The 13,718-nt window shown below is 44.9% G+C and overlaps 1 protein-coding gene across 7 annotated transcripts in view; it reads left to right on the top strand.

Moving 5' to 3' along the window:
* Positions 1 to 13,718, top strand: part of casp7 (caspase 7, apoptosis-related cysteine peptidase) — a 59,661-nt gene that overhangs the window by 38,989 nt on the left and 6,954 nt on the right. For all 7 annotated transcript variants that reach the window (XM_038822225.1, XM_038822224.1, XM_038822227.1 and 4 more), the window contains 3 exons: positions 5,870 to 6,018; positions 7,480 to 7,608; positions 12,527 to 12,702. In XM_038822225.1, coding sequence (XP_038678153.1) covers positions 5,870 to 6,018; positions 7,480 to 7,608; positions 12,527 to 12,702 — 454 coding nt within the window. The remainder of the gene's footprint in view (positions 1 to 5,869; positions 6,019 to 7,479; positions 7,609 to 12,526; positions 12,703 to 13,718) is intronic.

Below are 13,718 nucleotides of genomic sequence, written 5' to 3'. Positions count from 1 at the left end.
GTAAAATCAGATTGTGCTGTGTGTGCTAGAGTTGAACATTTGTTGATTTGTGAAAGACAACGTTATACCAGCTTGCGGGTGAGAAATTGTAAGCAAATGTTTTAACTCCAAATATAAATGTGTCACTGGTAATTTATATAATTTAGAATATTATTGATGTTTGTTCCTCATCTCCAATGCTGTCTGTATGCTGCAATGGGGCTGTTCAGGGCAGCACGGTGGCACAGTGGTTAGCAATGCTGCCTCACAGCGTGAGTGACCTGGGTTCAATTCCAGACTTGGGTGACTGTCTGTGTGGAGTCTGCACGTTCTCCCCATGTCTGCGTGGGTTTGCTCCAGGTGCTCCAGTTTCCTCCCACAGTCCAAAGATGTGCAGATTAAGTAGATTGGCCGTACTAAATTGTCCTTCAGTGTCCAAAGATGTGCAGGTGAGGTGAGGAGATCGGGTGGCGGAGTGGTCCTAGGTAGAGTCCTCTTTCAGAAGGTCGGCCCAGACTCGATGGGCCAAATGGTCGCCTTCTGCACTGTAGGAAATCTTATAATAATAATCTTTATTAGTGTCACAAGTAGGCTTGCATTAACGCTGCAAATTAGTTACTGTGACAATCCCCTATGGTTCTACATACGCAATTGTGATCAAGAAAGACATTCTATCTCTGTCCCATAGTTGGGAACAGTAGACCTGAATTTACTAGGTGCTCATTTTGCTATTAACAGTGCAACAGTCTGCCCTTTCCCTAACTGCGACCTAAATCCCAGGGCTAGGATCATTTGAGTGAGGAGTTGACCATATTTTTTCCAGCTTTTACTGAACATCTCCCTTCCCGGATGCCGATAAATTCTCAATGACACCTTGCTGTTCCATGTAGGGAACTGATAAAGGTGGAAAGTTGTTTTTTCTTAAACTTAATTGCATGGTTGCCATTCGGAATCTGGCATGTCGGGCTTTTTTCTTTTAGGAGCAGGATAAAGGCGTGCTTTTGTGGCGAGGCAAGATTTCTAACGGGTAACATCATCTTACAAATCCCACACCCTCTTCAGACATATAGGCAGGGTGACCACAAGAAGCCCGCTCCCACTTGCAACAGAATTTCACTACCTTGGAAAAGGGAGGAGAACTGGATCCTGCCCCAAATTCTAACCTGCCTTTCACACTGAACAATGTTTTCTTGGCCGCAGAAAATATGCATCCTATGAGGCGAGTGAACAATTCAAAAAACAAAATGAATTGGTTGTTAACACCAGCAGTCATTAACACAGCTGGCAAAATGTCCATAACCTGAATAACTTTTGCAAAACAATTTAAAATAAAAGACCTAATTTGATGTCTGAGTTTGAATCTTGGTAAGGGCCAAGTGACCTTAATTTTCCTTTTTTTTTAAAAAAATGGGATAAGTAAAGTTGCAAGATTGTGACCTGCAGCATAAAGAGCAATTGAACTCTGACCTCACCTATTCCTCACTGACTAGCTATCTGTGGTGATTTGTGGTGATTGTCCCTTTAAATGCAACACAACAGAATAGAGTCTCGGGGGACATATTGGGACTGAGAATGGGTAATCACCCCAAGGGGTGGAGTCCTTTCTCAGGACAGCCATGTGGCTGCCCTGCAGTTTTTCTTGTACATAATGTTTTTAAGGAAGTCTGTGAAAGTGCACAACACATCTGGCAACGAGGATCAGCTTATGGTGACACTGTCTCTGGCAAGGCATCTGTGAATATTCTGTTTCAATCAAAGTCTTTAAAACAAAATACTCAGCTGGATGTTTCTCTTTGGGCAAATAGACCCATTTGAGATATTGGGACATACAAGCTCCCGATCAAAGCAGAACTTGCAGGGGTTCCATGGCAGCAATCACTGCACTGATGGACTTCAAACAGAGACATTCTAAAGTTTTAAAAGAAAAGTCCCCTGCCTGTTTGAACAGAAGTTGCAATGTTACTGCCCCAAATGGACCGTGTTGGATCTTGCAGTGAAATCAATGAAAGGGCCAGCACATCAAAAAGAAGGGACAAAAAAACAGACTCTCTAGGCAGCCAGGAACAAAAATACTGCAGAGATCGCTAAAAATTCAGGAAAAGTGAAAAAAGAGCAGCCAGGTTTGCGCCAAAATTCCAGAAGCACAGGAACAACACCAAGGAAGTTGGCAGCTGCTGAAAGCTGAGTCATGTTAGGGTAAATCCTATGTCTGTTCTGTGTTTCCTTTTTAATTCCTGTCCTGCTGACTGCCTTTAATCTCTAATTTGTGCTGGCTGCTGCCACACTGAGACTTTTGCTTAAGCTGCAGACTTTCAGCACAGCAAAAAACCCTTGGTCCAATGAACTAGCTCAGGACGTCCCTTTTTGGGTTCTGTGACAGAGCCCATGATGTCAGTTTGATGGACTTGGAAAGCAGCCAATCTGGAATTCTGAGCCATCTCCTGCTGTTGTTGGTGGTGCTGTTCAGAATCCTCCAGAAAAAAGGCGGGTCATCTGAAGAGCTCCATCTGTAAGAAGATGCAGCCAGGAAACACCTGGAAGACACTTTCCCTCTCTGCTCTCTCTCCCTGCCAGGTGATTTAAAAGGCTTCTCAACCAGTCCTGTGTCGGCACTCTTATTTGGAAGACTGCAGGCAACTATCAGGTCTATGAAGGGAACTTCTGGAGTGAAATCTCACCAGGTCTGTAATACTTTAATGCTCTGTCTGAAGGGCTGGGGAAAACCCAACCTGAGAATCCTCTTCATAATACAGCTGGTGTCTCTGCGCAGAGATCAGGTGAACGGGAAAGACTGCAACTCGGGTATAAAGCTCCAGTGATATCACAGGGAAACCGGTGATGGTAGGCCAGTATTTCACTGATCTGAATCCCCTGTGTTTGCTCCATCTGGTGGTCGAAGGACAGAATTGCACCAACCTGAAACTCTTGTGTAAATCCATTCCCCAGAGAGTTGATCACTGCAAAAAGACAGATTTGACAAAATGAAGTTAAAAAGGAGAAATTAATGAGTCAATGTAGAATAAGCTGAACTCGAACTAGAAAATAAGAACAAGTCCAATGAAGAATTGATTCAAGAGAATAAGAGCAGAAGGAGGAAGCTTGGGAATGAGAAATTAACTGAAGAGATAAAAATATTGAAATTGACAGTGAGAATCAACAATTCCAACAGAGAGGGAAACTGAAGGAAACTGAGATGATGGGTTCGATCTAGACTGTAAAACGGTCACACTAATAGAAAAGCATAAAATGGTCGATGAAAAAATGCTGAATTGAAAGGCTGGAATGAGAAGGAGCTTTATCACACAACCTATGTACCAGAAATCAGAGAACTACAATCATTCCTCCACATGCGACAGACTGAGATTGTGAAAAAAACTATCAAGACTTTAGACTTGTTGTATTGTAATGATATGTGCCTGTGTGCGATATATGCCTACGTATGATGTGTGTCTGTGTGCATTGTAATGTAAGGTGCTCGGTAAAGCAAGGGGTAACGTGGGATGCAGAGTGGCACCGTGCACAGCGTGAAGTCTGCAGTCACATGGTCAGATAACACTCTAGGACAGAACTCGATAAGCAGCAAGCCTGTATGAGCTCCATGCAAGACTATATTTGAAACTGTACATAGTTAACTATCAATGAAAGTGTTTATGTTAAAAACCACAAGCCCCAAGATCTCATCAATGAGCCATCTCATTGCCACATTAAAAAAATCATATCAAGTACATAATATTGCATGGTGTCATAATATGAACTTCGATAGATGATCAAGTTAGATCCCCAGAATTTTCTCTAAGACTGAACCCCTGTCATACCAAGTTGACATGAGGGGGGGGGGGGGGGGTGGGGTCATTCGTAAACGCGTGGGCCACTTGAGGAGTAGAGAGGCATTCCATTAGTCAGCGTTACCATCAAGAAATGTGTTCAAACCTGTAAGCCCCAAAGTCCATGGTCTCCATGGGAATGCACTGCCTGTGCCAGAAGAGTTAGGTATTATTGCAGGTCCTATTAATATAGATGTTGTGGAAGTATCTCAGACTACAGAATTACCCCATGTTACAAGAAAAGAAAAACCTCACAAAGATTCGATTCATGATTGTCCAACTTGTGCATACATTGCGAGACTCTCCATCGGCGGGATCCTCTGCTTCGGTGGCAGTGCATGCACGCACGTGGGTTTCCCGACGGCGTGGGATAACCACAATGGGAAACCTCATTGGCCGGCTGCTGGAACAGAGGATCTCGCTGTCGGTGGGGCCGTGCATCCCACACCATGCCGGAAAACGGGGCAGGTGGGACAGAGAATCCTGCCCATAAAGTTTAGTTAGAATTTAGGAGAGAGTAACTTTGTTTTTGAACATTGTATAAAGGGGGGAGGGAGGTGGTGATTAATGTGATTGTCCCTTTTAAGGTCAACAGAGCAGAATGGGGTCACCTGGCTTAGGGGACCAATTGGGACGCAGAGTGGGTAACCACATTGGGGATGGAGTCCTTTCTCGGGCAGAAGACATGTAGGGGACTGGGAAAGCTGTGTGGCTGCTGTGCAGGTGCATAGTTTTTCTTATCAATAAATACCTTTTGTGTTTCTAATGAAGCCAGTGAAAGTGCGTTGTGCATCATTACACTATCACATTTTCTTATCCTTGATGGAAGAAAGCTATACCTTTGTAGACCCAATTAGTCTGCTGCTTTGTTTGGATACTGGTCTTTATAAAACAGTGTAACATCCCACTTTCTGTAAACAATGCTAAAAGAAATCCTCCTCACCTCAGCGGAATTTCCAGCACTGGGTTGTTAACGTAGTGAAGATGGATTCATGAGCCAAAATTGTTGAGTGGAAAATAGTCACAGTGAGCTTTCTGGGATTGCTGATGAAATGAGAAATTTTTATCTTTTAATTTTCTTTACGCACACGAAAATGTCCTGGTGAAGATAGTACCATCTCTTGACACACAGACATAGAAAATAGAAGCAGGAGGAGGTATTGCTGGTTATTACATTGGCTGTTTGGATTTCTTGCAGCTGGTCGACCGGTTTCTGGTGGAATCTGATGGAGTTTTTTCTGAGCAACTTCTTGCTGATTTTTTTCATGGAGACTAAAAATGGCTTCCTCACCATGTGACTTGAGCAAGTTCAAAGTCCCCTTTTTCAAAATTGTGTACTGAGCACACATCCTGCGTTGTAGTTTGATTTTTGAAAAGTCTAAGATTGGACGAGAGACCATCACAGTACAAACAAATGTCAATGGGTGTCCATTCGCCATCGTCTTTTACACATTGAGTTTGAACGTTTCTTTTGTCTGCGGTGAAACAACAGATGAGCCAGCTGGAATGCAAATATTCTTTTGATGATGTCCCATCCTGAGGCAAAGGATTGTGTGAATTCCCCAGATGGCTGTGCCTGTTCACATTTAATTAGGTAATTAACTGAGAGTTGGGGCTGCCTGGAGCTCTTAAGCCAAAAGGCCACATGATTTGCAGTGGCTATTTGAAAAGACTGCTTGTGTTCAAAATGTATTGACTGAAAGTTCATAATATACTGGGAGATGACAATACAAGCAATTAAAATATTGTAATCAGGTCAGCTATTTCTTGCTTTCTGCTAACTCCATTCATCTGGGCTTCTCCTAAGGAAATTTACACATGGCTGACATTCTCGAGAAACAAATTCACGAGTGAATTCATGAGTTTGTGAAGAATGGCCCAGGTGAAGTACATTCCACACGAGCAGCTAAACTCGACAAAATAGCTTTCCGACCCCATTCTATTCATGTGCAATGCCTAAAGAGATCAGTTAGCTTTAAAGAGGAGCGGCAAGAGCAACATTGTTATGTCTTTGTCGAAGTAAGTTACACGTATGACAATCTGGTTCTGTTTTATTTTCCATACAGCAAGAAAAAAAAAGATGAACAAGGAAGGGATTCTGAAATATCTAATTGTCACACACGGATTGTTGCACCGACATTCCTGTATAATATGAACTTCAAAAGCGTAGGAAAGTGCATCATTATCAATAATAAGAATTTTGATGACAAAACAGGTACTGTACCACTTTCATCACTCGCTGCAATTTAGAATTAGAACAGTACAGCACAGAACAGGCCCTTCGGCCCTCGATGTTGTGCCGAGCAATGATCACTCTACTCAAACCCACGTATCCACCCTATACCAGTAACCCAACAACCCCCATTAACCTTATTTTTTAGGACACTAAGGGCAATTTAGCCTGGCCAATCCACCTAACCCGCACATCTTTGGACTGTGGGAGGAAACCGGAGCACCTGGAGGAAACCCACGCACACACGGGGAGGACGTGCAGACTCCGCACAGACAGTGACCCAGCCGGGAATCGAACCTGGGACCCTGGAGCTGTGAAGCATTGATGCTAACCACCATGCTACCGTGCTGCCCAATTTATTGTGTGGCTGCAGGGAATCACTTGCTAAACTGCATAGACCGGTTTTGAGGATCAACAGTAAATCTTTCCAGGGCAGCACGGTGGCACAGTGGTTAGCACAGCTGCCTCACAGCACCAAGATCCCAGGTTCGATCCCGGCTCTGGGTCACTGTCCATGTGGAGTTTGCACATTCTCCCCGTTTTTGCGTGGGTTTCGCCCCCACAATCCAAAGATGTGCAGGGTAGCTGGATTAGCCGCACTAAATTGCCCCTTAATTGGAAAAAATTAATTGGGTACTCTAAAAAATATTTAAAGAGTAAATCTTTCCTGTAGAAATACCTTTTTTTTGGCATAATTTAATTTCAGGAACTAATAATGTTCACCGTGACAACAAGCCTGGCCATGTATCTTGATCTCTCCACTCTCCAAAAGAAGTAGCTTTCAGCAGTGCAAGCAGTACAGGCTAGCTTTAACGGGTGCTAGTAAGTTGTAATTTTGGACCCACTGCTAATGTGTGCAGCCAATAAACAGCACAGCTAGCATTGGCTGCATGCAACAATCATTCAAATGAGCGGGCAGTGGGCATGTTGTATGCACTACATTGAAAGAACATATGGGTAACTTTTTTAAATTTAAGAGTACCCGATTCATTTTTTTCTATTTAAGGGGCAATTTAGCGTGGCCAATCCACCGAGCCTGCACATCCTTTGGGTTGTGGGGGCAAACCCACGCAAACACGGGGAGAATGTGCAAACGCCACACGGACAGTGACCCAGAGCTGGGATCAAACCTGGAACCCTGGTGTAGTGAGGCAGCAGTGCTAACCACGGTGCCGCCGTGCTACCCTAGAACATGGGTTAGTTGGCATTGCGATCCCCATGCCCGTTTTCAGGGGCTACCCAAGTTAACACTTCTTCTAGGGGGGAATTATAGCTGATTTATTATACTGGTTCTCTAAAAGCACACCCCTTCCCCTAAACTGCACTAAACCGGACACGTACTGGCAACAACCTCTCAGTTTAATGATTTGTTAATTTTGCTGATTGAAGTAGCTATGTGAAGGGATTATATCAACTGTTCCGACTTTGTGTTGTTTGTTCCAGAAATGAATGTGCGGAACGGCACTGACATTGATGCTGGGAATCTGTTTGCATGTTTTACCTCTTTGGATTTCAACGTTGTTGTTTTAAATGATCAAACTTGTTCTCAAATGGAGAGGATACTGCAAGATGGTGAGTAAATGTTTAAATAAAATAGTTTGGTTTAATTAAGCTGTAATCTCTACTTTGTGCTCACTTTCTTGCAGTGATGCAATGCTCTGTAACCGTTTATAGTCATCAAATCTATCGTATCCTAAATATCACATTGATATTCCAACCAATTCTAGAACTTTTTTGAAAAACGTCCATGCTAAGATTACACTTCCTGGTAGCTTTCCAAGACTATACAAAGTCAGTGTTCAGGCAAAATGAACACTTAGATTTGTGTTTTTTAGCCAAGCTTTTTTAGTACATCTACAACACTAGCACCTGCCTGACAATGTGAATAATTACCCCGATTTGGCCTGTACACAAGAAACAGGACTAAATCCAACCAATCAATTACTGCCCTATCAATGTATCCTCCATCATCAGCAAAGTAATGGAAGGAGTCATCAACAGTACTATCAAACAGCACTTACTCAACAATATTCTGCTCATGGACGCTGTGTTTGGGTTCCGCCAGCGTCTCTCAGCTCCTGACCTCATTACAGCCTTGGTTCAACCATGGACAAAAGAGCTGAATGCCAGAGGTGAGGTGAGAGTGCCCTTGACATCAAGGTAGCATTATGGGTCAGGGTTTAGAGAACCCCAAAGTGTATCATGGAGTTCACCTGACCCACAACTTTTACTAGATTGTAGTATGGGGAGCACACGGCCCACTCTACAGGTGTGGTAGAGCAGAAATGGAAAAGTAAATTTTAAAGCAAAACAATGTTTATTCTATGAACTCAAGTTAACCTTTTTGAAACATACAGTGAACATCTTAGCAACCATCAATCCAAATACAACCCCCAAAGAATACAACACTGAGTAATCCTTAATAACTTCCCAAACAACATCCAGAAGACCGAAGAAACACCTTTAAACAGAAGCATATTAGGTTTACATTCACTACTGAGAACATTTATAATTCTGAATTCACCAAATGATCATGAGATCGTCTTTTCATGGCGGAGAGATCAATAGCACACCTGCTCTGTCTGGCATCAGCTCCAACACTGAAAACGAAACTAAAACACACCCTGCAGTCTGCTCAAAAACGAAAGTAAAAAGCTGACAGACAGCCCAGCTCCATCCACACTCTGACATCACTGCAGTAATATGAGCAGCCAAACATTTCTTAAAGCGACATTCTCATGCCACCTATTACGGCATCAAGGAGCCCTAGCTAAACTGCAATCAATGGGAATCAAGGGGGAAACTCTCCGTTGATTGGCGTTATACCTGGAAAATGGTTGTGGTAGTTGGAGGTCAATTATCTCAGCTCCAGGACATCTTCCTCATCCCCAATCCCACTTTTTTTTTAAAAACTATATCTTCAAAAATGTTATGGAGTTCCTCAGTGTGGTATCCAAGGCCCAACCATCTTCAGCTGCTTCATCAATTACCTCCCTTCCATCATAAGGTCATAAGTGGGGATGTTTGCGGATAACTGCACAATGTTCTGCACCATTTGCAACTCCTCAGATAATGAAGCAGTCCTTGTCCAAATGCAACAAGACCTGGACAACATCCAGGCTTACGCTGACAAGTGGCAAGTTACATTTGCACCACACAAGTGCGAGGTAATGACCATCTCCTACAAGAGAGGATCTAACCCCTGACGTTTGACATTGAATGGCATTACCATCGCTGAATCCCCCACAATCAACATCCTGAGGGTTACTATTGATCAGGAACTGAACTAGACTAGCCATGTTAACACTGTGGCTACCAGCGCAGGTCATAGAATCATAGAATTTACAGTGCAGAAGTAGGCTATTCGGCCCATCAAGTCTGCACCAGCCCTTACAAAGAGCATCCTACTCAAGCCCACGTATCTACCCTATTCCCATAACCAGTCACCCCCACTTAACCTTTTTGGACACTTAGGGTAATTTAGCATGACCAATCTACCTAACCCGCACATCTTTGGAGTGTGGGAGGAAACTGGAGCACCCGGAGGAAACCCACGCCGGCACGGGGAGAACGTGCAGACTCCGCACAGTCAGTGACCCAGCGGGGAATCGAAGCTGGGACCCTGGAGCTGTGAAGCAACTGTGCTAACTGCTACCGTGCTTCCTAGGTGGGGCGAGGGGGGGACTCTTGGGGAATATGGCCGATTTTCGGGGTATAAGCTAAATATGGGGGAAAGTGAGATGTTTGCGGTCCAGGCGAGGGGACAGGAGAGGCGATTGTGGGAGCTGCCGTTTAGATCAATAGGGGGAAGCTTTAGGTACCTAGGCATTCAAGTGGCACAGGAATGGGACCGGCTGCATAAATTAAATCTGGCCCGACTAGTAGACCAAATGAAGGACGATTTTCGGAGATGGGACACGCTCCTGTTGTCATTAGCTGTGAGGGTGCAGACGGTGACGGTCCTCCCGAGATTCCCGTTCGTGTTTCAGTGTCTCCCCATCTTTATTCCGCGGTCCTTTTTTAAACAGGTCAACAAAGTGATCTCTGGCTTTGCTTGGCCAGGCAGGACCCCGTGGGTAAGGAAGGTAATGCTTGAGCGGAGTTGGGAGAGGGCGCTGCCAAATCTTAGTAACTATTACTGGGCGGCGAATATAGACATGATCAGGAAGTGGGTGGTGGGGGAGGGGTCAGCATGTGAGCGTCTTGAGGCGGCTTCATGCAAGGGCACCAGTTTGGGGGCATTGGTAACTGAGCCTCTGCCGTTCCCGCCGGCATGGTACTCCACCAGACCCGTGGTGGTGGCGGCCCTGAGAGTCTGGGGGCAATGGAGGAGATATGTGGGAGCAGAGGGAGCATTGGTCTTGTCCCCAATCTGTAATAATCACTGGTTTGCCCCGGGAAGTATAGATGGGGGGTTCTGGATATAGCGGAGAGCAGGGATTGAGAGGATGGGGGATATGTTTATAGAGGGGAGCTTTCCGAGTACGAGGGCGCTGAAGGAGAAGTTTGGGTTGGCGAGGGGAAACAAATTCAGGTATCTGCGGGTGCGGGACTTCCTTCGTAAACAGGTGTCAACCTTCCCACTCCTACCGCTAAGGGGGATTCAGGACAGGGTAGTTTCCAGAGTGTGGTAGGAGAAGGGAGCGTCTCTGACATTTACAAGGAACTTATGGGGTCAGAGGAGACGCAGACCGAGGAGCTGAAGCGCAAGTGGGAGGAGGAACTGGGAGGAGAGATAGAGGATGGTCTATGGATGGACACGTTGAGTACAGTCAACGCATCAGCAACATGTGCCTGATACAATTCAAGATCATGCACCGGGCTCACATGACAGTGGCCCGGATGAGCAGATTCTTTGGGGTGGAAGATAGGTGTGCAAAATGTGCGGGAGGCCCAGCTAACCGTGTTCACATGTTCTGGGCATGTCCGAAGCTTAGGATATTTTGGCAGGGGTTTGCAGATGTCATGTCCATGGTGTTAAAAACAAGGGTGGCACTGAGGCCAGAGGTGGCAATTTTCGGGGTGTCGGAAGATCGGGGACTCCAGAAAGAGAAAGAGGCAGACGTTCTGGCCTTTGCTTCCCTTGTAGCCTGGAGACAGATACCATTAGCTTGGAGGGACTCAAAGCCCCCGAAGTCGGAGACCTGGCTATCGGACATGGCTAGCTTTCTCTGTTTGGATAAAATCAAGTTCGCCTTGAGAGGGTCAATGTTAGGGTTCGCCCGGAGGTGGCAACCGTTCGTCGACTTCTTCGTGGAAAAGTAATCGTCAGTGGAAAGGGGGGGGGGGTTAGTTTAGCTTAGAGTAGGGGGTTAATAAAGGTGGGACCTGTAAGGGAGGGAGACGGCTTTTCCACTAAGTTTATATTTTAATGTACGTTGTTTATTGTGTTGTTGTTATAATACCAAAAATACCTCAATAAAATGTTTATTAAAAAACAAATGTTCAGATCATGGTGTACAAATATTTTTTTGAAAAGTTCAGGTGTGTTGGATGAGGACAGGATTGAGTGCAACTGCTGAAGTGCACTGTCCAATCACACATTTCCGACCATTTGTTAAAGAATGTGCTGGATCCTGGTGCCCATAGCACCCAGCGTGAATCAGGGCACTCAGCTGGGAAAGGAAAAGGTGAAGCTTTATCAGATGGAGAATGAATAGAAATGAAGGATTGGATTGGATTGTATTTGTTTATTGTCACGTGTACCGAGGTACAGTGAAAAGTATTGTTCTGCGTACAGTTCAGGCAGATCATTCTGTACTTGAAAAGAAATACATGGGGCAAACATAAAATACCCAATGTAAATACATAGACACAGGCACTGGGTGAAGCTTACAGGAGTGTAGTACTCAGTAAAGGAGATGTGTGACGAGATCAGATCAGTTCATAAGAGGGTGGTTTAGGAGTCTGGTAATAACAGGGAAGAAGCTGTTTTCAAATCTGTTAGTGCGTGTTCTCAGACTTTTGATTTGAAGTTGAACTAACTACATATATTTAACATGTTACAATTATTAAAAGACGTGTACATGACGATTTATTTTTGAGCTAGTGAAAAAGTGGATAGGAGGCGTTCTGACAAAATCACCTAAGTGACATAAATAATTGCATTTTTAACCAAAAGATCAGGGGGTAAAGTAACGCGTAATATTGGTCATTTCTCCTAGTATTCCTTCAGCTTAAAAGAACACTTTTTGGAAATTGTCATTTTGATTTTGGTACTGTCACTGTCTGCTATGATGGCCTTATATAGGGTGAAGCTGTTGTCCTCTCCTTGACCTCCGAGCAATTGGGCACCATAACAATTGTACCTCTTTTGAAATGTTTGGCATGTGGTGTTGATAAGCAAATACTTCTGTTGATTTAGTTTCTGGTAAATCAACTGCTAATTCTATACAGGTCAATGTGAATCGTAGCATGATAAAATTAATCTAAATAATGCATTTCCTTTTGGAGTGCCACACTTTTGTATATAAATACTGCCACATTTTAGTTTCTCAGGAAAATCACAGCAACAATGCATGTTTTGCCTGCATCCTTTTAAGCCATGGCGACGAAGGCTTGATCTATGGCACCGATGGAGCAATGCCTATAAAGAGACTCACTTCTCTCTTTCGAGGGGATATGTGCAAGACGCTTGTGGGAAAACCAAAACTCTTTTTCATTCAGGTAACACGATCATCCAGGATTTTGCTTTAATAATGGGGGTGCTTAGAAAATTCCAAGTTCGATTCCCGGCTTGGGTCACTGTCTGTGCGGAGTCTGCACGTTGTCCCCGTGTCTGCGTGGGTTTCCTCCGGGTGCTCCGGTTTCCTCTCACAAGTCCTGAAAGAGGGGCTTGTTAGGCGATTTGGACATTCTGAATTTTCCCTTTGTGTACCCGAACAGGAGCTGGACAACGAGGGGATTGTCACAGTAACGTCATTGCAGTATTAATGTAAGCCCACTTATGACACTAATAAAGATTCTTCTTATAATAAAGATTATTATTATTACATCTCTGCAGTATGCAGGATTTCTCGGGGCTTCCCCACCATCTATAATTGGCACAGTGCCTATAGTAGGTGCAGACTCAGTGTTCGCATTGGCGGGTGCTTTCCGAGGCTTGCTCCATTTCCTCTAACCCTGAAACACTCGGTGCTTTAACAGATGAGTGTTTCTGCAGTATCGGTGTTTACCAAGTGGGAAACATGTAGCCCTGGGAAAAGGGCGGATGCCTCGACGGTCTACTTTTTCTTGATTGCTGCCCGATGGAGTTTTTAGAGATGAGAGCTTTTACGGACCTTCGCCTCCCCATCTCTGTAGTTGAGGGGTTCCCAGCTCCAATGTCTCTGGTGCCCAGCCTCATTTACCCTCACTCACCTTCCCGTTGCCCGCACTAGTGAGCTGCAGGTTGTGTCTATGAGCAGCAAGCGCAGGAGAGATTGTGATTGGAGGAGTGGCGGGAGGGTGAGTGCCGACTGAGCCTGAAAAGCGCACATGGCGCAGGAGCAGCAGCTGCTGGCCAAAACATGTCCGAACGAGAGTGGCGACTGCCTGACCCACAGGTCAGTGGGCTGCTGGGCGGCTGCCTGACCCACAGGTCAGTGGGCTGCTGGGCGGCTGCCTGACCCACAGGTCAGTGGGCTGCTGGGCGGCTGCCTGACCCACAGGTCAGTGGGCTGCTGGGCGGACATGTCCTGCCT

Source organism: Scyliorhinus canicula, chromosome 16 (genome assembly GCF_902713615.1).
Source record: "Scyliorhinus canicula chromosome 16, sScyCan1.1, whole genome shotgun sequence".
NCBI classification, from domain to species: Eukaryota; Metazoa; Chordata; class Chondrichthyes; order Carcharhiniformes; family Scyliorhinidae; genus Scyliorhinus; species Scyliorhinus canicula.
The sequence above is the reverse complement of the archived record's forward strand: the minus strand, read 5'-3'. Positions and strand labels throughout refer to the sequence as shown.